The 26,626-nt window shown below is 25.6% G+C and overlaps 2 protein-coding genes across 2 annotated transcripts in view; one reads left to right on the top strand and one right to left on the bottom strand.

Annotated features, from left to right (window-relative positions):
• Flo2 (flotillin-2) overlaps positions 1 to 17,430 on the top strand; it is a 76,489-nt gene extending 59,059 nt beyond the window's left edge. Inside the window, exons 2-8 of the mRNA XM_083046816.1 lie at positions 909 to 1,205; positions 2,145 to 2,377; positions 2,491 to 2,610; positions 2,715 to 2,929; positions 4,495 to 4,678; positions 4,758 to 4,904; positions 5,939 to 17,430. Coding sequence (XP_082902942.1) covers positions 909 to 1,205; positions 2,145 to 2,377; positions 2,491 to 2,610; positions 2,715 to 2,929; positions 4,495 to 4,678; positions 4,758 to 4,904; positions 5,939 to 5,968 — 1,226 coding nt within the window. The 3' untranslated portion in view covers positions 5,969 to 17,430. The remainder of the gene's footprint in view (positions 1 to 908; positions 1,206 to 2,144; positions 2,378 to 2,490; positions 2,611 to 2,714; positions 2,930 to 4,494; positions 4,679 to 4,757; positions 4,905 to 5,938) is intronic.
• The window catches only part of LOC145941034 (glucose dehydrogenase [FAD, quinone]), a 140,976-nt gene that overhangs the window by 30,572 nt on the left and 83,778 nt on the right, over positions 1 to 26,626 (bottom strand). The window lies entirely within an intron of this gene.

Genomic DNA, 26,626 nt, shown 5'->3' with positions numbered 1-26,626 from the left:
TGTCAAATTAAAGTATAAAATATCTCGTAAACTATTCACTTTTTGACTATTCTACCCTTATAACTTTTTATGCAGAATATTGTGAGGAATCGATTTAAATAAAAAAAAATGATGGTTCGAATTTAAAAATTCAAGATGACATTGATTTTTTTATTAAAAATTTTTTTCTGTTTTTATTGCATGTTATAGCTTGCGTAAAGCAAATTAATTTTTGCTATATAAACTTTTTTTAAATATGAATTAGATAAGGCTCGATTATAATAATAATAAATTATATTTCTTGCTAGTTTGGTCGACTAATTTTGTTATCTTTTATAATAATAAATGATAATATATCTATAAATAATAAATGAATTGTTAAATAATGAAAAGGGCTAATTAAGAGCCGAGCGCGGAAGTCGTTGCGGATAAATTGGAATAGATAGAATTTCTTGTAGGATTTAATATTGTTTATTCTCGTACGTTTCGGTCCTCAGGATTAGACCACACTCAGCATTTGAGTCTTGTTTAATTGTTGTTGACCTTCGGCATATCGTCCGGCCGTTGTTCTTAGTCGGTCGTTTTCGGTTCCAGCCGTAAAGGACGCTCTATTAAATCTCATAGTTGTTTTTTTACCATAATTTGTAGGGCCTTCGGACGAGATGTTTTCGGTCGTGAATATTAGTCCTGACTGTTTTTTAAACTGTCTATAATATATAACTGAATATAATTTTATGAAAAGTTTATTCGTGGAATATCATCAACTCTATGTTGATACTTTGCATTTAATTATTTAAACATTAATGTTCAATTTTTTAAGTCGAAGACATATTGGCAATGAATATATTAAATAAAAACTCCCAAGAGAGTTCAATATTATGATAAAAATTATCTTCATAACACAAAAATTTCTGGCTTTTGTGTTTCAGGAGGATGGTGCGGTTCGATGAGGAAAAGGACCATCGTCGGCGGATACGCGTTCACTTGGTGGTTCGTCACCGACGTGCAACGACTGTCCCTGGAGGTGATGACCCTGAATCCGGTGTGCGAGAGCGTGGAAACAGCCCAGGGTGTACCCCTAACTGTCACCGGGGTGGCACAGTGCAAAATTATGAAGGCCGACGAGTTGTTGCACACTGCCAGCGAACAGTTTCTCGGGAAGAGCGTCCACGAGATCAAATCCACTATTTTGTCCACCTTGGAGGGTCACCTGCGAGCTATATTAGGTACATTCGATCAACATTCAGATCAACATTCAGATCAACTTCAGATGATTATGGATATGAGGTGATATATGTAGAGCTGACATATATATGTATATATATATATTGTAGGAGTCTTTTTCGAGTAGAGAAAATATCGGGGATCTTACCAGAACTCGACTTTAGGATCTCCCTTTCAGTAGCCAACCACTCTGCCACTGAGCCATTCATTGCGTTTTCTCTGCTCGATGTATATACAATATACAGAGTGTCATTTAAATCGATCACCCCCAAAAACATTTTTATTTTTGATTGTACAACAAAATGCTTCAAACAAAAATTGTTTCATTTGAAGAGGGGCAGAAGATGGCGTTAGGCATTATATTTTTTTAAATAAATTGATTCCTCGTAATTTTTTACATAAAAAGTTATAAGGATAAGATGAGCAAAAAATGAATAGTTTACGAGATATTTTATATTTAAATTTGACATAATCTTACATAAACTATGAAATATCTTGTCTACCCTTATAACTTTTTATACAGAATATTGTGAGGAATCGATTTATATAAAAAAAAATATGATAGTTCCATTTTAAAAAACCATAAATGACCTTCAAATGACCTTGAAAAGCACTCTTTAAAAGAGTCAGTAGCGTCATCTTCTGTTCTTCTTTAAATCAAACAACATTTATTTGAAACATTTTGTTGTGCAATCAAAAATAAAAAAGTTTTTGGGGGTGATCGATTAAAATGGGACATCCTGTATAAAATTTAATGTTTTTTTTTCTTAACATTTCATTTTGATGATAAAATTCGCGCTTCAACTAGGACTACAGATTATGATAATTCAGCACAAAAGAATGCAAAAGCCCTATGTATCGTGTTGTATTCCACAAAATAATTAATTTATTCGCTAATAAATTAAAAACTATTATTCTAATGTTTTATTTTTGTTTCTCAGGAACGCTTTCGGTGGAGGAAGTCTACAAGGATCGAGATCAATTCGCAGCTCTTGTGCGAGAAGTTGCCGCCCCGGATGTTGGTCGTATGGGCATCGAGATCCTTTCATTCACTATAAAGGACGTTTACGATGATGTTCAGTACTTGACATCACTAGGCAAAGCCCAGACAGCTGCTGTTAAAAGAGATGCCGATGTTGGTGTCGCCGAAGCAAATCGAGATGCCGGTATTAGGGTACGTTTCCACTTGTATAAAATAAACTTCAACTTAAGGATTTTTATGCTAAGCTAATTGTACAGTTATTAATTAATTATATATATTAATTTTTTTTAATTGTTCCATAACAGGAAGCAGAATGCGAGAAATCGGCAATGGACATAAAATATAATACTGATACGAAGATAGAGGACAACGCCAGACTCTATCAATTGCAGAAAGCTAACTTCGATCAAGAAGTAAACACAGCTGTAAGTCAATTTTTTGTTACGAAAAATATGCATGATTTTCAATAAAATTTCCAATATATGTAATTGTTGATTATATATATTTATTCTTTTCCGATTATCTCCAGAAAGCCGAGGCTCAGTTGGCTTATGAACTTCAAGCAGCGAAGATAAAACAGCGGATACGAAATGAAGAGATACAGATCGAAGTTGTGGAAAGGCGCAAACAAATCGAAGTCGAGGTGCAAGAAGTTCGTCGAAAAGAACACGAACTTCAGAGCACAGTTCGGTTACCAGCCGAAGCTGAATATTACAAAATGGGAAGAATAGCCGAGGGAAAAAGGTAAGAATTTTTCAGTAGAAAAATCTGAAAAAAATTTAATTAATCGTATAGCAAAAAAAATTATATAAATCTTTTATCAAGGTTTATATGTAATTAAAGAATTATCTTTAATAAATCTTTCACTGAATTATCCCAATATATTTTATATAAAACAAAACTTTTCTTAAGGATTGTCAAAAAATTTCTAAATATTTATTTTACGTGTTGCTATTAATTCATCTTATATCATATTTATAAATGTTTTTATGCAATTAAGGGTGTTACTTGAAAAACAGGCATTTAAAATGGAAATACAAAATGTAAATGTGCCTTTTTTATTTTACATTTAAAAGTTTTTTCAAAAACTATTTTACATTTTCATTCAAATGATTTTCATTATCCATTTCAAATGCATTTTTTTTGCAAATTAAATCGAGATATCAATAATATATACAATGTACAACGTAATGATACTAACGTTTTTATTCTAGAATAAAGATATTCAGAAAAACAATTTTTTCATAGTACAACGTAATGATACTAACGTTTTTATTCTAGAATAAAGATATTCAGAAAAACAATTTTTTCATAGAGGGAATTTTTTTCTACAAGATTAGAATCTATAAATATACAATTAGAACCAATTATAGATAATTGGTTAGATAATTATAGATAATTATAGATAATTGGTTCTAATTGTATGTTTATAGATTCTAATCTTGTAGAAAAAAAATTCCCTCTATGAAAAAATTGTTTTTCTGAATATCTTTATTCTAGAATAAAAACGTTAGTATCATTACGTTGTATACTTAAATTCTTATTTCTTTTAATATAAACTTGAATTATAAAAATTGAATTATACATAAACATTTATATATGGGATTACAAAAAATGTTTGCCTATATTGTTTGTAGACATTTAATTATTCTTTTAAATAATATTTTGATCGCAATGCTTTTTAGATATCGAATATGCTTTCAGAAAACCCTCTATGAAAAAACAATTTTTTCATAGAGGGAATTTTTTTCTACAAGATTAGAATCTATAAACATACAATTATACTATAATTGGTTCTAATTGTATGTTTATAGATTCTAATCTTGTAGAAAAAAATTCCCTGTATGAAAAAATTGTTTTTTCATAGAGGGTTTTCTGAAAGCATATTCGATATCTAAAAAGCATTGCGATCAAAATATTATTTAAAAGAATAATTAAATGTCTACAAACAATATAGGCAAACATTTTTTGTAATCCCATATATAAATGTTTATGTATAATTCAATTTTTATAATTCAAGTTTATATTAAAAGAAATAAGAATTTAAGTATAAGAAATAGAGTAAGAAATATAAATAATGAAAAATAAGAATTTAAATATAAATAAATATAAATATAAAAAAAAATTAATTTAAAAATGCTTATTTATTATTTCCTATTTTAAATGGATGTATAAAAAGAGATTTACATTTTGCATTTTCAAATGGAGAGATTCCAACTATTTTGCATTTTCTATTTGAAATGGATTTTTGGACACCCATTTTGCACATCTCTGCAAATCACATATATAAGTATATTCTCCTTCTTCAGAACTCAGACTGTGAACGTAGCGAAAGCCGAAGCCGAGAAGATTCGACTGATCGGAGAGGCCGAGGCTTATGCTCTCGAAGCAGTCGGTGTCTCGGAAGCTGAACGTATGCGAATGAAAGCGACAGTTTATAAGAAGTACGGTGAAGCTGCTATACTCAATATCACTCTGAATGCCTTGCCAAAAGTGAGTGTGTTACGTTTTTTATATTCTTCGCGCATCGTAATATACATCAGTTTGCGAACAATGATATTTTTCTTTATAGATTGCGGCCGAAGTCGCGGCACCATTAGCGCGAACGGAAGAAATCGTGCTTCTGGGCGGAAGCGACGCGATCAGCGGAGAATTTACGCGTCTCGTAGGACAGGTACCTCCAGCTATAAACGCATTGACCGGGGTAGATCTTTCCAAAGTAAGTTTACATATATTCTTCTTTTCTTCATTTTTTATTTCTTCTTTTCTTCATTTCTTCATTTCTTCGTTTCTTCTTTTTTTCTTTTCTTCATTTTTCAGAAATAAATTCGGCTTGGGTAAAAAAAAATACGTGTCGCTTGACAAACGTGCATCTTCGCGTCTTAAATGAATCGTACACGATCAGTAATACTGTCAGTACTGAAGAATACTCTCATATTCTTCAGTACTGACAGTATTACCAATCATGTATGATTCACTTTAAAAAAAATTTGAATCTTCATTATTTCTTCTCATTCCATTATTCTAGTCGACACACAATCGCTAATACTATCAGTACTGAAGAATATTGAGGTATGAGTGAGGTAGGAAGAATACTGATCCCGTACTGTCCCTAAAGAGAGCAAAGCCCCCTCAGATCCCTACAGCGCCCACAAGGGGCCGGTAGCGCCCACTTTGGGAAACTCTGATTTATTTTCTCGGTTTTGTCAGGGACATAAAAGGACAGTACACTTGCTATAGCAAATGCTCGAAATGGCCTCCGTTAGATACGATTTGATGTGATAATTTCTCCAGCCATTGCAGGAAAACTTCGAACCGTCGTAACTCTAGAAGCAAGCGTTTCCGACCCCATGTTCATGAGACATTTTCTGCTTGTTTAGGTCCCTGAAACTTATTCCCAAAGTTTGTACAGACCATTCAGGGACACCCTGCATGTATAGTCTTTTAGGACATATGTATATCAATGCATGTTTCTACAACTGTTTATCTCATAGTATATGTGACATTATAGAGAAAGAAAACTTTAAATCTTAAAAATTTCTTCCAGTTGCAAGATATCGCAAAGTCTATAAAAAATACTGACAGTAAAATTGATTATGACTTATTATTGATTCAATAATAATGATTAGTATTACTGATCCTATTAACTAATAATTCACTTTATATAATTTTAAGTGTATGTTTATTAATTATAAATGTATGAGTGAATATTATAGATCCATTTAATATGGCTAAATGTTATTCTATGTTCAGGTATTAGGAAAAATACCAGGCGCAAAGTAATGCGGAACGATGATGCGAGTTCAAGGACGGCGGCGACCGGGCGAACAACTTTGGATTTAATTTTGAGGAAAAGTGCAAAATCTATACTGCCAAAGGTTTCTCCGCTCTGCTGTATTATCTGTCGACGATACTCTCCCCCTTTTCCTCCCCCTCTCTCTCTCTCTCTCTCTTTCTATATATATCCTACAAATTTTGCTCTACCTCAAATTTAACCAGAAAAAAGAAACGGCACATGCCTGCACGCTAGCGGACACGCTTCGTCACCCCTTTACCGCGCAAATAAATCCATTTTACTTGTTTTTTATTTTATACACAATGCATATACAGCGTGCGATATATAATAATCTATTTCTTTGTGAATCTTCAAGAATCATTGTAATGGCTTAGAAGAGGAGCGATTAACGCGATTTATTCGCGATTTATTCGAGCAAAAAACACATACATATTCACAAAACGCGACAATCCTCCGAGAATTTCGATATACCTTGTTCCAATTATAAATACTTGTGATTTTTTCTTTTTTCCATTCGCGAAAAAGCACTGCCCATGGCTGTGCCTAAGGACAAAAACGATCATGAATGCATCGCAATGATAATCATCAGCTGTTTGCTATTGATAAAATACATAAACATTACGACAACATTAAATTGACATAAGAGATATTAATTTAATATCTTTTCTTATTATTTTATCAGAAAGAATAAAAAATTGCAATAAACAGTGTTTCTGTTCGTTTCCATAAATGCACAAAGTATGTCAGAATTAAAATGTTTTAATTTAAAATGAATTTAGGATCTAAAAATAATTTAAAAAGTTTCTTTACAAAAAAAATCTTGTTCAAGAGATACTGACATCTAACTATTTTAAATATAGAATTTTATAAAATCATTATTAGATTATAATAAATAAATTAATAGTATGTTTTACTATTTTATTATTTAAAAATTAAAAATTCTAAAATAATAAAAAAAAGCAGCATTAATATTTTTATTACAAAAATTATATACGAATATTTTATATATTCATTATTAAAGTAAATGTAAAGTATAATTATGTTTCACATAAGTTCACAAGAGTATTGAATAAAATGAGAAATATTTTATATTTAACATTTATGTATGATTTTTGTAATATTTTTTATATATTCACAACTTTAGATGTCAATATTTCTTAAACAAGGCATTTTCCACAGGTATTTCCTTAGGAATTTTCTTACTTATTTTGAGACCCTAAATTTATACTTTAAGTAAGAACATCTAATTCTGAAACATTCTGTTCAATTTATTTTCCAAATTGCTAATATTTGTACTAAGAACTTATTCGCTTCTGCAGTAAGCAACATTTATTAGAAAAATAATAAAAAGAGAAGAGTAAAAAAAAAATTTTAAAAGAATAGTTATATAATTATATTAATTATTAATTATTATTAAAATATTATATACTCTCTTCAAATAATTTCAAATAATTTCATTGTATAAAATTGATAACGAATATATCAAATGGGAAATAAGCCTATTAAATCACTGCCAAAACAAAAATCCTTTTTGCTCTTTCCAAAATTCTTCAAAATAATTTTTAACAAATTGTTAACAAATTCCCTTGTTTTTTTTTTATTTATTTTACAAGAGATACACGGAATGTGTATTGTAATTCGTAGTATATAATTGAAAAGATGATGATAAAATAAATATAATCGATAAAAAGATTGCTAGAAAAAACTATTCAAGTTTAAAAATTCGGATATTATTAATTTCTTAATTTTCTCAAAGTCATTTTTCCCATAAGCTAAGCGTCGTACAAAAAAATTTTATTCTATATTTTGTATTTATTACAAGGAATCGCTTTTTTCATACAATAGTTTTACTGTATTACACGATATACTATATTTCATGCTTAAATTACAAAAATTATTTTTTAATTTTATAAAATTAGCATTTATATGCGTATACAATATATCTCAATTAGTTTGAGATTTATTCCGCTTTAATTTACCGGAATATACATATATATAATAATGAACAGCTACTAATTAATATACTGAAATTTGAAGTTTAACTATAAATGATATAAATAAGAATTTTTCGATATCATTGTGTTCAATGTAAAATAAAGTGATTTAACAAAATGAGAAAAGGAAGGACATTTTCAACGCGGTTCAGGACGTGCGATTAGCTACCGTCCGTAGTCGTTATATACATATATATTTAGACGTGTAATAGTTTATAAGTTTGAAACAGAAAGGAAAAAGAAATGCGCCACGCGAGCGTATTTAGCGCAATTTAAAGAAAATATACTTATTTATATTATATTGAGAGACGCTCGATATATACATACATATATATTCTCGGTTGACCACGCATCGGAATCCATATTAAAGTGAAAAAAAAAGATATTCCAAACTGAACAAGTGCCAATTTGTACATACAATATCGACTCATCACTGGAGAGGAAACCGAGTGATCTGCACAAAAGTTCGATATTATTTGTACAATAATTTATTAGTTATATTTTATGTGTGCAAGTTATAAGTTGTTAATATATATATATATATATATATATATATATATATATATATGTATATATATATACATATTACCTCATTTACTTCATTTATTTTTTTATATATGCAATAATAACTTTGAATATATTCTTGTCGTATATAGATTATTTTATTGTTAGTTTATGATTATATTTTTTTTATTTATAGTATTTGTAAAGTATAAAACATACGAGAAAAGTAGTGAAATGTAGAATAACATAATTATACCATTGCTTATTCACTTATTATTTAACATGCATTCACATTTAAGGCTCCTGGCTCCTTGTCGACCATGTCGAAATCGTGACGTCAGAGGCGAGAAAACACACGCTAAAATTTCTTAGATGCCATTTCGAAATAAAAAAATATTTCGATGAAACAGCACTTCAGATGGCTTTAGCACACTCTTAAAAAACCCCGAAAACTATCCTTTCCCCTTTATAATCAATCAACAGCTGTAAAATGTAATATTATGAAGCCCAGTCCGTCTGGTCTTTGCACATGCGCAGTCATTCCGCATGTCAAAGTTTGATATCTCGATCATTTTACAGATGTTGATTGATTATAAAGGGAAAAGGATAGTTTTCGGGGGTTTTTAAGAGTGTGCTAAAGCCATCTTAAGTGCTGTTTAATCGAAATATCTTTTCATTAAAAAATGGTAAGAATTTTCAGCGTGTGCTTTCTCGCCTCTGACGTCACAATCCAATATGGCCGCGGTGAGCACCCAGGAGCCTTAATTCTGTTATAATATGAGTTATTTAAGGAGTTTGTTCATCAAAATGAAAATATTACGAATTACATATTACAATTGAAATACCTCATATTTCTTGCAAAATATATAACACATTTGCAGTTAAAATTTCGGACAATTTGTCTATAATTTATGAGAAAAAGGCTAAAATAATTGCAATTTTACATATGTCTTTATGTAATATGTAAAAGTAATACAAATAAAATAATTATTATATAATTTTGTAAATAATATATTATTTATATTACATTTCTAAATAAAAAAACCTACGATTGTAAACTTTATATGTCGAAAAATATTTTGTAGGAATTTGAATAACATTTATTCAACATTGTTTTTGTGTAATAATAATTAATTGATAATAAATCAAAAGAATATCATTTTTTGAGAAGCGTCGTTGGATCGAATGATTTAACAACGTTTCTTTGTTCAATAATAGAATTCTCTGTCTTTCATGCCTTGCAGACGAAGAAATGAACAAACTCCTTAATAAATATAATAGAATTTGATTTTAAAGAATGTATGAATGCATGTGATTATCGAGAAGGAAAGTCGAGAGACATAAAAACCGCTAGCTAGGTAAGCAAGTCTTCCCAAAATGCTGAGCACAGTAAAGCAGTACAAAAGAAAAAGTTAAAACCTGCTTTAAAAAAAAAAGAAATAATAATAATAATAATAATACAGTAAGAAATTAGGATATCTAGCAATGGAATCAACTTAGCGAATGCATTATCCACTGGATATTTTACTTCAATAATATTGCCATATTTCTTTATCTTATATATATTAATAGTTATCGTATCTTCAGTATCAAGATCCCATTTTTGAATACTCTGACGAAATTAAAAATTCTATAATTAAACATAAAAAATGTATATATATTGGTAGATATTCAAGATTTATTTTTTTCAAAGGTTTTTAAGTATGTATTTCTCTCTTTTCCGATGAGTAGTCAATACGAGAAAGACACCATATGCGCGCGCGCAGAGAGAGAGAAAGAGAAGTACAGATAGACATCGCAAAAAAAAAATTTTAAATAGTTACGAGTTTTTGACAAATCCGATCTAATCGGCTTATACTTGTAACATATTGTAATTATCGAAATAATCAGAGAGGTGCAAAATGGGTGTCCAAACCTATTTAAGATAAGAAATGCAAAATATTGGAATCTTATTTCCATTTGCAAAATGTAAAATGCTTTTTATACACCCATTTAAAGCAGGAAATGGAAAATTGGCATTTTTAAAATGATTTAAAAAAAACAATTTTTTTATATATTTATATATTTATTTATATTTAAATTCTTATTTTTTATTATCTATATTTCTCTTATCATTATTTCTTATACTTAAATTCTTATTTTTTTTTTAAATAAATTTGAATATATATTGATTAATTTTTAGTTTGCAAGAAAAATACATTTGAAATAAAAAATGAGCAATGAAAATCATTTTTTAAATAAAAATTAAAGTAGTTTTTGAAAAAATGTATTTTAAATGCAAAATACAAAATAGGTATTTTACATTTTGTATTTCCATCTTAAATGCATCTATTTTAAATAATGCACATCTCTGGAAATAATTATGTCAGAATCAGATTCTTTTAATCTGCAACCCAAGTAGCAAACTGACGTCATTAAACGTCAAAATGATGACATTTGGATGTCTATGACGTCATTCGACGTCAAAATGACGTACACTTGCTACCTGGGAAAGATCGATGATGAATCATTTTCTGTCAAAAACTCTGACGTAGCATAAAAATCTCGTTTAAAATTTTATATAATTCTTGACTAATAACACGCTCTAACTTCTGCATATACTTCATTGCTGAAGAAGTCATTCTGCTGTATACTGTAATGCTTCTTTCTCTCTCTGTTTTTTTCTCTTTCTCTCTCTTTCTCCCTTTCTCGCTAGCTCGTTTGCCTTCTAACGAAAGGAAAATAAAGATTAAATAACAACCATCGCAGAAACGTTCCGTAATTAACTATGTCCTTAGTATATAAAGGAGAAGATCGCGATTGTTCCAGTCTAGTTAAGCAAATTGCGTTTACGCGATATAGACGATATATCTAAAAATATTATACACATATATATAGTTTCTGTCGGACCATATTTAGCTGTTTATTTGCTATAAAAGCGTATAAAAGATGTTCTATTTGTTCATACAGATCAAGTTTTCTTGAACACTAAAGCAAATTAAAAAAAAAAAAAAAAAAAAATCACGATGCACAATATGTTTCGTACTGTGTATTATAGTGTTTCATAGACTTAAAATTAAACTCGATCTATTAGACGTATCGTTTATAAATATAAATACGTGTGCACACGATTTACTTTTTATACTCACAATCAAATGCGAGAGGATATATTGGATTTCCTGTAGTGTGTATACAATTTTTATTATTCTATCTTCTGTAAATGAAATGTATTTGTGACACACATTCGTAACACACCGTCTGTCTGTGTGTTTGTATGCATATACATGTACGTGCGTGCGTATATATGGATGTACAATAATTGACATATGTCATATACAAGGTGTCCCATTTTAAAAGATATGCTCAAATCTACCAAAAACGTCGCGTTTCAGGAAAAAAATGTTTCGAATAAAAGTTATTTGGTTTTAAGGGGGAAGAAGTTAGCGCTACTTTTTCTTAAAGGGCGATTATTTTTAAGGTCATTTGAAGGTCATTTATGTTTTTTTAAATGAAACCACCTTAATTTTTTTATATAAATCGATTCCTCGCAATATTCTATAAAAAGTTATAAAGGTAAGATGGCCAAAAAGTGAAGAGAAAGTTTAGGAAATATTTTATACTTAAGTTTAACATTTGAGCATATTTTTTAAAACACCCTGTATATGTAAAATATAACTGACAAAAACAGATATCATTTTTTATACTGTAAGTTTTTGTTCCAAAAATTTTGTTTTAATTTGTGAAAAAATTTTAGAAAAGTTTTGATGTTTTTTTTCCTCACATAGTTCTTTATTAATTTAATGTTCAAAACAGAAAAAATAATATATTATACTTTCTTCGATTTATTTTCTTCTAATCTTTTTTCAGAAATATTTTGATCAAGAATAAAAAGAGAAACCATATATATTTTTCAAAAACAAAAATATCGGAAGAAAAGTAAAAGAAACAAAAAGAATTCAATTTAATATTTAATGTGATTTTCTTTTGTTTTGATTACTGCTTGAAATTGTTTTCGCTCAAAATAATTTTCCTTTTTGATTATCCTCTTTATTCCCTTCATTTTATCAATTTAAATTGATAATAGATTTAACTTTTCGTCGAATGCTTTGTTCTGCTAGAAGAAGAAATTATCTTTTTGACTCGAAGCAACGATATTTTCAGATTTTTACAGAAACTGTAAATATATGTATAGATATTTGTCATTATACCATTTATTTTGACTAGATTTTGTACATCTTACTAAACGAAAAAATTCTAAATTATAATGTTGCCTTTTTCAAGCTTCACAGTCCATTGCACAAATATTTTAAATTAGATCAAACTTACTCTTATCTGATAACAAAATCTTCTTTTAAAATTTAATACATTTAGCTGAAGATTTTTCTGAATAGTTTATATTATATATATGTATTTTTCTTCATCTCAATATAATTTCTTCTTCTCAACATGATTTCTTCTTTTTATATATGGTTTCTTCTTACATAATGTGAGAATTATGTCAATCAATAATCACGCAATGTCTTCCTCTTTTTATTCTATCTATAGCTGAAACGATCTCTTTAAATTTTCACAGCTGAATTGAAATTTTGTATTCGAGTTATCTTGTTTAATCTAAACTTTGTTACTATTTTCTTGAATAGAAAATTCTTTTAGTTGTCTCACAAAAAAATTATTGTAATAAACTTCCTCAGTTGAAAAATAATTAATGAAAACAAACGCACACTACAAAGCCAAATGTCAAATTAAACGAAACACACAGTAAGCTTTGCTAAGTAAAACGATATAAAATCAATTAACGGCATTTTTAATTGAGACAATAATTTCTTTTTTGTCGTAGTCTTAAAGAAGATATTTCTGAAAAAAGTTAGGAGACACTCTAAGGAAATAAAGAAATTTTTTTATTTAAAACTTTATATAAAATTAAATCAATAATGCAATTGCTTTTTTTTATTAATAGCATTCAATTGAATTTGCACAAATCAATTTTTTTGCAATCTGTTTATAAAAATATAAAAGAAATAAGATGTTTGAAAAATGAATTTTGTAAAATATTTCATGTTTTTTAATCATGTTATTTAACGAGAATTTTATCATGACATAATAAACATTTTTTTCCTTTTTATTATGATTTGCATGACAGCATTAAAATGTTACGCTTGCAAAGTCTTTGTTTTATTTTATGCTTTTATATGCAAATTATTTCGAATAATTAATTTCAACTAATTCGTTCCATAAAGAAAAAAAGAAAGTGCACTTTTCCATATTATCGTTGCACGCAAAAAGAAAATAAGATCGTATGAAAATAGATATATGTCATTCAACTTTTTCTTTTTTCACCATTTTTTTTCTATTGCTAATAAATTGTATAAAAATAAGATCCAATTATCAATTACGTTACCTTATATATACATACGCACGTGTATAAATATAAAATAATAAGTATATACAGATTATCCTAAGTAGACAAACAAAAATTAATAAAAATTAAAAATTAATTAATACTCATCGAAAAATATGCGTATTTTTCCTTAAGCGTTTTAAAATTTTCGATATAATACATAAATATTCATCGATATTGTGATTTTTAGTAAATAAAATTAAATTAATACTAAATTAGTATATTAAAAGAGATTTATTTTTGAGAAAAATAACCTGGGGAAAGATAGCCCTGACAAGATTCGATTTATAAGTTTATAAGCAATTTCAATGTCCAATAAATGCTTGAAATTGAAGTTACTCTGCATCTTCGAAAATAATTTTCTCACAATCAAACAAAAAATTAATTAGCTCATTGTTGTCTGGCAACTATATTTCTGCAGGAAATATTTTCATAAACGTTAGTTTGCAAATATAATTTCACAAATATAAATCTACAAGATTCAAATCTAGTAATCTTAAAATTAAGAGATGAGTTGAGAATCTAATTCATTTATTATTAAATTTTTAGTTTAATAAATACCTCGTATAATAAATATCCCGTGAAGTTTTATACATGGTGTTAAAAAAAAACATTTGAATCAAATTAAAATAGAAGAACATTATTTCCCAAAAACTTATTGGACATAAAAAACGTCTTGAAGGAGTAAAATTTAAAAAAAAATGTTAGATAATTATCATAAAGATAAAGAAATACGACAAGAAAAATAAAAAATTATGAAACAAATTAAAAATGTGACTTCGAAGAAAATTAAAACAATTTACATAAAAAATTCACATAAAACATAACAAATAGTGATCGATTATATACATATATGATTGCCGAAGGATAGTTGTCTGCTTAATTTTTAATTTCCATTGATATTGTATTTTATTAAGAATAAATTTCGTGTTAAGAACGATCCCCAAAAACGGTTGTTAAAACAATTTTTAGTTATAAAAAGCAACGCATTCAAGAAGAAAACATAAGAAAGAATTTTCGTTTTTTTTTCTTTCTAGTAATATTTATATAAAAATGATAGTCGAATCTGTTTTCGCGTTGCTTCAATAATATCTTTAGCTTGTTGTGAATAATTAACTTTGGCTTTGATAATATAATAATTATCAAGATTTTTAGAAAAAGAATTTCTTTTTGTTATATCAATCGATTTCGTTCATTAACAATAACAATATTTCGGACCCTGCATTCTTGAAAATTTTGCGAAAGGAAAAAATGTTTATTTTTTGATGAAGAATATAATGACATTAATTTTTGCCCTGTCTATCTAAAATATCGTATCGACAGGATATTCCATTTTAAGCTTTTCCTCGCAATTTCCCTCGCAACCTTCACAATTATTAGTTATTAAAAAAAAATGTCTCAAATTAAATTTATTGTGTTTCAAGAAAGACATAGCAAGCATAATTTTGTTCTAGATTATTATGTATTGTGTATTTTCTTACATTAATTAATTCCCATTATTCTTTGTGTAAAAAAATGTCATTTTTCAATCTATCTTAAAATTTTTATGTACAGAATCATGAATTATGATGAGAAGAATCGATTTATGAGAAAAAAATATATAATTCTAATTTTTAAAAAATGAAGGTGACCTCAAAAAATCTTGAAACCGCCTCTATCTAGAACAAAATTGTGCCAAGAAACTTTCGAAACAAAATAAATTTTATTTGAAGCTTTTTTTGAATAATTAATTTTTTAAATGAACGATTTTAATGATAAATAATCGCATAAAAAATTAAAAGGAGACAGTTTGTGTGTGTGTCCCTAACATATTTTATTTATACATATATTTTATTTGTTATTTTTTTTATTTATACTCGTCGCGATTATATCATATATTGAAAAAGATGCGTGCATTGTAAATACTTTTTATTTTCAATCCTTTATTAGTAAAAAGGACGCGCATTTTAGTCAATTATTATCGTAACGCAATTATATTCTTTACGTGCGTGAGAGAAATTAATTCATTATTAAGAAAGCGTGCAAATAAAAGTTAATTTAATAAAGAGTGATTAGCTTGTTATTTTGATCACGAATAAAATAATTTTTTTAATAAATTTTTTTCTCTTCATAAACGCTTTAATAAATATATACATCCTGAATATACTAAAATGTTTACCAAAAAAAAAAAAAAATATATATATATACATATATACACAAATAAAAAAAATTAAAGCCTTTGATTTTTATTAAATAAAATTTTCATATTATATCTATGCTTTTATATAATATTTATGCCTTTAATAAGTTAAACTATAAGAATTTCTCACAAATAGCATATTCTCACAAATAACATATTTTACAAAAAAACAGTGAAGAATGTTGCAGCCGATCAAAACCTTCTAATTGCCAATCGTTAAATAATAATAATAAAAAAACCTCTATTTAGTCACAACTTAATAATAATAAGTTAATCACACACATATAATGCGTTCTTACATTCTACACATATTAAGCTCGATGTAAATCTCCCTTATAACGCATTAAATATGTATATCGACGAAAAAAATCGATATACAATTCAATATACAACGTAATATGTTTTATGCAATTAAGGAGCTTCTGCTGCGATAAACATTCATGTTTGTTATTCTTTGCTTATCCAAAGAGATTCGAGAGAAGGGATTTGTATTTAAGAAATTATAAAAATATATATACTATATACCCAGTAAACACACTTGTTTATTGCAGTAATAACATCGTAGCAACAATTAATATTACATATAAGTTACTTGATATGATATAAAACTGTAATATTACCATACGTATTATTTTGCACCGTTACAACAATATTGTAACATTATTGCAAAATTATTATAATAAATATACAATATTAATGGATAACACTTATACAATATTATCTGCAATATTCAGTTCTATTGTATTTATATAAAACAATATATAGCGATGTTTACTAGGTGTATATAGTATAATTATATATTTCTTTTTTTATGTATGCTTCGTGTATTCTCTCTCTCATACATATTTTAGGATATTTGCGTTAAAGGACATAAAAGATCCTATAATAATTCACTGCGTGAAAGCACTATGTATTGTGTAGATGTATCCTTTTTGTGTTACAAATTACGATACGTTTTGTAAACAAATACGATTCTCCTCAATAAGAATCTCTATATTGTAAGCCACATGAGACGCACCAACGCGTAATTAATATATACCATCGTGATAATTTTTAATTGCGAACGCATTTGCAGAAGTTCGCGATACATCTGTGAATACCGACCAAAAGTAAAAATTAAAAAAAAAAAGAATGTCTTAGAAAAGCCCATAATTCTAGATAGAAATTCAAAATTATACCGAGAAATAAATATCTAACGAGAATGAATCTAATCTTTTGTAAACGATGAATATAAAATAATTGTATATTTTGAAAATTATGCTAGAGGCGTCTCGATGCATAGATAGAGAGGACAATATAATATTATTGTGTCATATTCTATTTTAATTGAAAGTATAATGAAAACACAATGTGAAATTAGTGCATATTTTTAATAAATGGATCACAAAATTACAATCCCCCGCATCCAACGATTATTTATTCCTGATAAATTAAAGATAAATGCAACAGTAGTAAATTTAATGATATGTAAACATAGATAAATGTTTATGCACGCTTGTAAAATCTCGATTTTATTCATAACGAGCTACAAAATGTAAAATTAATCCAATTTAGAAATTCCATTTGGAATAGAAATATTCGCATATCCAAAAATTTTAGTTTTAATTCTGTGTACAAATAATGTCCCATTTAAAAAAATCTACACAAATATCTCTTGAACAATATATTTTAGAGAAAAATGTTTCATACAACAAGTTGTGTAGGATTTCGAGGAGGAAAGAAGTTACTAATTTTTTCCTGAAAGGCAATTTTCAAAGTCATTTGAAAGTCATTTGTGTTTTTAAATGGAACTACTTAAATTTTTTTTATATAAATCGATTCCTCTCAATATTTATTATAAAAAGTTATAAGAGTAAGATATAGTGACAAAAAGTGAATATAATTTACGAGATATTTTATACTTTAGTTTAAAATAATATTTTACATTAACTATGAAATATCTCATAAAATATTCATATTTCGTCGATCTTACCTCAATATTTTTATGCAGAAAATAACAAGAGAAATCAATTGATGCAAAGTAAGCATATAGTTATTTTTAAGAAAAAGTATGTAGCTTCTATAGTTGCAAATTCAGGTACATATGGAGATTTATATATAAAAAATCTATTTATATAATCCCATTTAAAAAACATATAAATTATCTTCAATTGACCTTAAAAATCGCCCTTTTGCAAAGAGTCAGCAATTTCTTTTCTCCTTGAAATCCTACAACTTTTTGTCTAAAATATTTTTCACTAAAATGCATTGTTTAAGAGATATTTATTGTGTGGATCTTTTAAAATGGGATACCCTATATATACAGAATTACATATATGTATAAATAAAATATACTTTATTAGGTACCATGCATATATTAATGCCTTCACTTCCAAGTTAAATACATTTTCGAATATTTCCAAAAAGTTTTACATAATATATTGATGAAATATATATATGCGTCTTATTTTTATTTTTAATATTGCACATAATTAAATTATTTATCCTATAAGCTTTTTTATGCATTTAAAGAATTGACCAAACTTAAGCGGGCAATTAATGATTTTATACTACAGTCAAATATATTTCATCCGATGATGCTATATCATTTGACTTTATATTTCGACAATATATAAATATAATTCAAGATTAAAAACGTGCAGTAAAACAATCGAATCGTAGAAAAAATTGAATAATTAAAAATAAAGATATAATATTATTGATCATCATCGTTTTACATAACTAGAACAACACAAGCGCGCGCTACGCGCGCGCCATTTCTCGATTTTATATAAAAAAAAATAATATTTTTATATAAAATTTGTTTAAATTTGATTAACATTTTTCGACAGAAATCAGATAATTAAATCGTTAATTTGCTAATTAAATTTTAAAATAAAAACATGTTATAAATAATATTACAAATAATATGTTTACTACTTAAAACTCGAATAATATATTTCATTGTTTGCATATAACTTTTATATATATAATACAATGTACTATCGAAGTATACAAGCAATAAATTTTTAATATTAAAATTCGATACTTTGTAGCAGCGGATCCTATACGGCGCAAACTTTTATTATGTATATCAAATAAAAGAATTTGCACGCTCGTATCTATTTGGTATAAAAATAATCTGCAAACAACGTATTATTGAAAAAAACAAGCGATAAATTATTGGCTCTTTATATTAAATAAATACGAGCATGCAAATTATTTTATATAATATACATAATATAAGTCCGCGCAGTGTAGGGTTCGCAGCTACAAAGTTTCATCTTTAACTATTCTAAAAAAAGCATAGAATTCATCGCTTGTTTTTTTAATAGTACATTTTATGCAGATTACTTTTATATCAAACAGATTCGAGCGTACAAATTTTTTCATTTAATACACATAGTATAATTCTTCGTTATAGAATTTGCGCCATATTTTATATATTTCAACAGTACATTATCTGCACAATATGATGGTACCATCAGCATATTAGCCTACAAACATTTTGATCTAATATACGTAAAATGAATGCGCGCCGTATGTAGTCCGCGGTTTAAAAATTTTAATTTCCAATATTTTAAAACGAGCCAAAAATTATTCTTTTATATATTTCAACAGTACATTATCTGCACAATATGATGGTACCATCAGAATACCAGCCTACAAACTTTTTGATCTAATATACGTAAATTGAATCCGCACCGTATGGGGTTTGCGGTTCAAAAATTGTAATTTTCAATATTTTAAAACGAGCCAAAAATTATTCTTATATATATTTCAACAGTACATTATCTGCACAATATGATGGTACCATCAGCATACCAGCGTACAAACTTTTTGATCTAATCCTTTTCTAAAAAAAGAATGTAAAGTCTATACTCGCATATATCGAAGTTTATTGTTGTCGCTTTACCGAAATGCTCATTGACTGTCTCGATTCGCGTTGTACGTTATATTTATAGCATCAAGCTGTCATCGCGAAGATTAATAGTTTGACAGTTTGTTCAAAATAAAATAAAATAAAATAATATATTGTGTTTTAAATAATATGTTATAATACTTTAAACTCGATTAATATTTTTGACAGTTATCAGCTGATTTCTGTCAAAAAATATTCGCGAATAAAGTTTTATAACATATTATATTACTTATAAAATATTATTATTTTAATTATAATAATATGTTGTAAATAATATAATATATACTTAAATTATAATATATACTTATAATATATACTTATAATATATACTTTGTCCGCGATTAATATTTTTTGACAGAAATCAGCTTATAATTGTCAAAAATATTAATTAAATTTAAAGTATTAAGATCCGATTGCACCAACGTTATTTTGGTTTTAAACGAGACTTAAATATATGTTTGTCTTTATTTATTTAGAAAGAAAAAGATAGACACATAGTTAAGTCCCGCTTAAAGCCAAAATAATGTTAGTGCAATCGGGCCTAAAACGTATTATCTAAAACATATTATTTTATTTTATTATTTTTTGACAAACTGTTAAACTGCTAAGTGTCGTGATGACAATCTCTCGATGCTATGAATATAACGCGCGACGAAAATCGAAGGAGCTAATAAACATCGCGAAAAAAAGGCAAAAATACTTGCAAGAATCAACTTAACATGCTTCTTTTAGAAACAGACTAAAACAACACAAACGCGCGCTACGCGCGTGCAATACTTAGCTCTTATATTGAAAAGAATATTTTTAAAAAATTATACAAAGTTTATTTAAACTCGATTAATATTTTCTGAGAGAAATTAGATGATTAAAATGTTAATTTGCTAATTAATTTTAAAATTTAAATGTTATAAAAATTATAATAATAATGTTGTAAATAATATATGTTATAATACTTTAAATTCGAATAATATTTTATGAGGAAATATTTAAATGGGACCACTATGGTAAATATGAAATTATTACATAATAAAGCAAGAGTCAAATTCTTAAAGAAAATGCATTCAATGACTTTCAAAAAAGTAATTAAAATGATTGAAATAATCTTAGACCTCAGTTATATAAATTGTATAAATATATAAATGGAACCAATATCGTAAAAATGAAATTATTACATGATGAAGCAATAGTCTAATTCCTAATGAAAATGCATTCAATGTCTTTCAAATAAGTAATTAGAATGATTATACTTATCACACATTTAATTTAATTTAATTATATAAATATTTAAATGGGACCAATATCGTAAAAATGAATTTATTACATAATGAAGCACGAGTCAAATTCTTGATGAAAATGCATTCAATGTCTTTCAAATAAATAATTAAAATAATTAAACTTATCACACATCTAATTCAATTAAATTATATAAATATTTAAATGGGACTAATATCGTAAAAATGAAATGATTACAAAATGAAGCACGAGTCAAATTCTTAATGAAAATGCATTCAAGGTCTTTCAAATAAGTAATTAGAATGATTAAACTTATCACTCATCTAATTTAATTTAATTATATAAATATTTAAAAGGGACCAATATCGTAAAAATGAAATTATTACATAATGAAGCAATAGTCTAATTCCTAATGAAAATGCATTCAATGTCTTGACAATAAGTAATTAGAATGACTAAACTTATCACACATCTAATTTAATTTAATTATATAAATATTTAAATGGGACCACTATCGTAAAAATGAAATTATTATATTATAAAGGAAGAGTCAAATTCTTGATGAAAATGCATTCCATGTCTTTCCAATAAGTAATTAAAATGATTGAAATGATCTTAAATCTCAGTTATTTAAATTGTATAAATATATAAATGGAACCAATATCGTAAAAATTAAATTATTATATAATAAAAAAAGAGTCAAATTCTTGATGAAAATGCATTCAATGTCTTTCAAATATTTAATTAAAATGATTAAACATATAACTCATCTAATTTAATTAAATTATATATATTTAAATGGGACCTACATCGTAAAAATGAAATTATTACATAACGAAAAAATAGTATTATTCCTAATGAAAATGCATTCAATGTCTTTTAAATAAGTAATTAGAATGATTAAACTAATCACACATATAATTTAATTAAAATATATAAATATTCAGATGGGACCAATGCCGTAAAAATGAAATTATTACATAATGAAGCAAGAATAAAATTCTTAATGAAAATGCATTCAATGTCTTTCAAATAAGTAATTAAGATGATTGAAATAATCTTAGATCTCAGTTATTTAAATTGTATAAATATATAAATGGAAACAAATCGTAAAAATAAATTTATTACATAATAAAGCACAAGTCAAATTCTAAATAAAAATACATTCAATGTATTTCAAATAAGTAATTAAATGATTAAACTTATCACTCATCTAATTTAATTAAATTATATAAATATTTAAATGGGACCTCTAACGTAAAAATGAAATTATTATATAATAAAAGAAGAGTCAAATTCTTGATGAAAATGCATTCAATGTCGTTCAAATAAATAATTAAAATCATTAAACTTATCACACATCTAATTTAATTAAATTATATAAATATTTAAATGGGACCAATATCGTAAAAATGAAATTATTACATAATGAAGCAATAGTCTAATTCCTAATGAAAATGCATTCAATGTCTTTCCAATAAGTAATTAAAATGATTGAAATGATCTTAAATCTCAGTTATTTAAATTGTATAAATATATAAAGGAAACCAATATCGTAAAAATGAAATTATTATATAATAAAAAAAGAGTCAAATTCTTGATGAAAATGCATTCAATGTCTTTCAAATAATTAATTAAAATGATTAAACATATCACTCATCTAATTTAATTAAATTATATATATTTAAATGGGACCAATATCATAAAAATGAAATTATTACATAACGAAATAATAGTCTTATTCCTAATGAAAATGCATTCAATGTCTTTTAAATAAGTAATTAGAATGATTAAACTTATCACACATCTAATTTAATTAAATTATATAAATATTTAAATGGGACCAATATCGTAAAAATGAATTTATTACATAATGAAGCACGAGTCAAATTCTTGATGAAAATGCATTCAATGTCTTTCAAATATGTAATTAAGATGATTGAAATAATCTTAGATTTCAGTTATTTAAATTATATAAATATTTAAATAGAACCAATATCGTTAAAATGAAACTATTAAAATATGAAGCAAGAGTCAAATTCATAATGAAAATGCATTCAATGTCTTTCAAATAAGTAATTAAAATGATTAAACTTATCACACATCTAATTTAATTAAATTATATAAATATTTAAATGGGACCAATATCATAAAAATGAAATTATTACATAACGAAATAATAGTCTTATTCCTAATGAAAATGCATTCAATGTCTTTTAAATAAGTAATTAGAATGATTAAACTTATCACACATTTAATTTAATTTAATTATATAAATATTTAAATGGGACCAATATCGTAAAAATGAATTTATTACATAATGAAGCACGAGTCAAATTCTTGATGAAAATGCATTCAATGTCTTTCAAATATGTAATTAAGATGAATGAAATAATCTTAGATTACAGTTATTTAAATTATATAAATTTTTAAATAGAACCAATATCGTAAAAATGAAACTATTAAATAATGAAGCAAGAGTCAAATTCAAACTGAAAATACATTCAATGTCTTTCAAATAAGTAATTAAAATGATTAAACTTATCACTCTAATTTAATTAAATTATATATATATATAAATGAGACCTATGTCATAAAAATGAAATTATTACATAACGAAAAAATAGTCTTATTCCAAATGAAAATGCATTCAATGTCTTTCAAATAAGTAATTAAAATGATTAAACTTATCACACATCTAATTTAATTAAATTATATAAATATTTAAATGGGACCAATATCATAAAAATGAAATTATTACATAACGAAATAATAGTCTTATTCCTAATGAAAATGCATTCAATGTCTTTTAACTAAGTAATTAGAATGATTAAACTTATCACACATTTAATTTAATTTAATTATATAAATATTTAAATGGGACCAATATCGTAAAAATGAATTTATTACATAATGAAGCACGAGTCAAATTCTTGATGAAAATGCATTCAATGTCTTTCAAATATGTAATTAAGATGAATGAAATAATCTTAGATTACAGTTATTTAAATTATATAAATTTTTAAATAGAACCAATATCGTAAAAATGAAACTATTAAATAATGAAGCAAGAGTCAAATTCATAATGAAAATGCATTCAATGTCTTTCAAATAAGTAATTAAAATGATTAAACTTATCACTCTAATTTAATTAAATTATATATATATAAATGGGACCTATGTCGTAAAAATGAAATTATTACATAACGAAAAAATAGTCTTATTCCAAATGAAAATGCATTCAATGTCTTTCAAATAAGTAATTAAAATGATTAAACTTATCACACATCTAATTTAATTAAATTATATAAATATTCAGATGGGACCAATATCGTAAAAATGAAATTATTACATAATGAAGCAAGAATCAAATTCCTAATGAAAATGCATTCAATGTCTTTCCAATAAGTAATTAAAATGATTGAAATGATCTTAAATCTCAGTTATTTAAATTGTATAAATATATAAAGGAAACCAATATCGTAAAAATGAAATTATTATATAATAAAAAAAGAGTCAAATTCTTGATGAAAATGCATTCAATGTCTTTCAAATAATTAATTAAAATGATTAAACATATCACTCATCTAATTTAATTAAATTATATATATTTAAATGGGACCAATATCATAAAAATGAAATTATTACATAACGAAATAATAGTCTTATTCCTAATGAAAATGCATTCAATGTCTTTTAAATAAGTAATTAGAATGATTAAACTTATCACACATCTAATTTAATTAAATTATATAAATATTTAAATGGGACCAATATCGTAAAAATGAATTTATTACATAATGAAGCACGAGTCAAATTCTTGATGAAAATGCATTCAATGTCTTTCAAATATGTAATTAAGATGATTGAAATAATCTTAGATTTCAGTTATTTAAATTATATAAATATTTAAATAGAACCAATATCGTTAAAATGAAACTATTAAAATATGAAGCAAGAGTCAAATTCATAATGAAAATGCATTCAATGTCTTTCAAATAAGTAATTAAAATGATTAAACTTATCACACATCTAATTTAATTAAATTATATAAATATTTAAATGGGACCAATATCATAAAAATGAAATTATTACATAACGAAATAATAGTCTTATTCCTAATGAAAATGCATTCAATGTCTTTTAAATAAGTAATTAGAATGATTAAACTTATCACACATTTAATTTAATTTAATTATATAAATATTTAAATGGGACCAATATCGTAAAAATGAATTTATTACATAATGAAGCACGAGTCAAATTCTTGATGAAAATGCATTCAATGTCTTTCAAATATGTAATTAAGATGAATGAAATAATCTTAGATTACAGTTATTTAAATTATATAAATTTTTAAATAGAACCAATATCGTAAAAATGAAACTATTAAATAATGAAGCAAGAGTCAAATTCAAACTGAAAATACATTCAATGTCTTTCAAATAAGTAATTAAAATGATTAAACTTATCACTCTAATTTAATTAAATTATATATATATATAAATGAGACCTATGTCATAAAAATGAAATTATTACATAACGAAAAAATAGTCTTATTCCAAATGAAAATGCATTCAATGTCTTTCAAATAAGTAATTAAAATGATTAAACTTATCACACATCTAATTTAATTAAATTATATAAATATTTAAATGGGACCAATATCATAAAAATGAAATTATTACATAACGAAATAATAGTCTTATTCCTAATGAAAATGCATTCAATGTCTTTTAAATAAGTAATTAGAATGATTAAACTTATCACACATTTAATTTAATTTAATTATATAAATATTTAAATGGGACCAATATCGTAAAAATGAATTTATTACATAATGAAGCACGAGTCAAATTCTTGATGAAAATGCATTCAATGTCTTTCAAATATGTAATTAAGATGAATGAAATAATCTTAGATTACAGTTATTTAAATTATATAAATTTTTAAATAGAACCAATATCGTAAAAATGAAACTATTAAATAATGAAGCAAGAGTCAAATTCATAATGAAAATGCATTCAATGTCTTTCAAATAAGTAATTAAAATGATTAAACTTATCACTCTAATTTAATTAAATTATATATATATAAATGGGACCTATGTCGTAAAAATGAAATTATTACATAACGAAAAAATAGTCTTATTCCAAATGAAAATGCATTCAATGTCTTTCAAATAAGTAATTAAAATGATTAAACTTATCACACATCTAATTTAATTAAATTATATAAATATTCAGATGGGACCAATATCGTAAAAATGAAATTATTACATAATGAAGCAAGAATCAAATTCTTAATGAAAATGCATTCAATGTCTTTCAAATAAGTAATTAAAATGATTAAACTTATCACACATCTAATTTAATTAAATTATATAAATATTCAGATGGGACCAATATCGTAAAAATGAAACTATTAAATAATGAAGCAACAGTCAAATTCTTAAAG

Source organism: Prenolepis imparis, unplaced genomic scaffold (assembly GCF_030444845.1).
Source record: "Prenolepis imparis isolate NDT839.2.m4 unplaced genomic scaffold, iyPreImpa1.0 SCAF_9, whole genome shotgun sequence".
NCBI classification, from domain to species: domain Eukaryota; kingdom Metazoa; phylum Arthropoda; class Insecta; order Hymenoptera; family Formicidae; genus Prenolepis; species Prenolepis imparis.
Note: the sequence above shows the minus strand (reverse complement) of the source record. Positions and strands in the feature narration are given on the sequence as shown.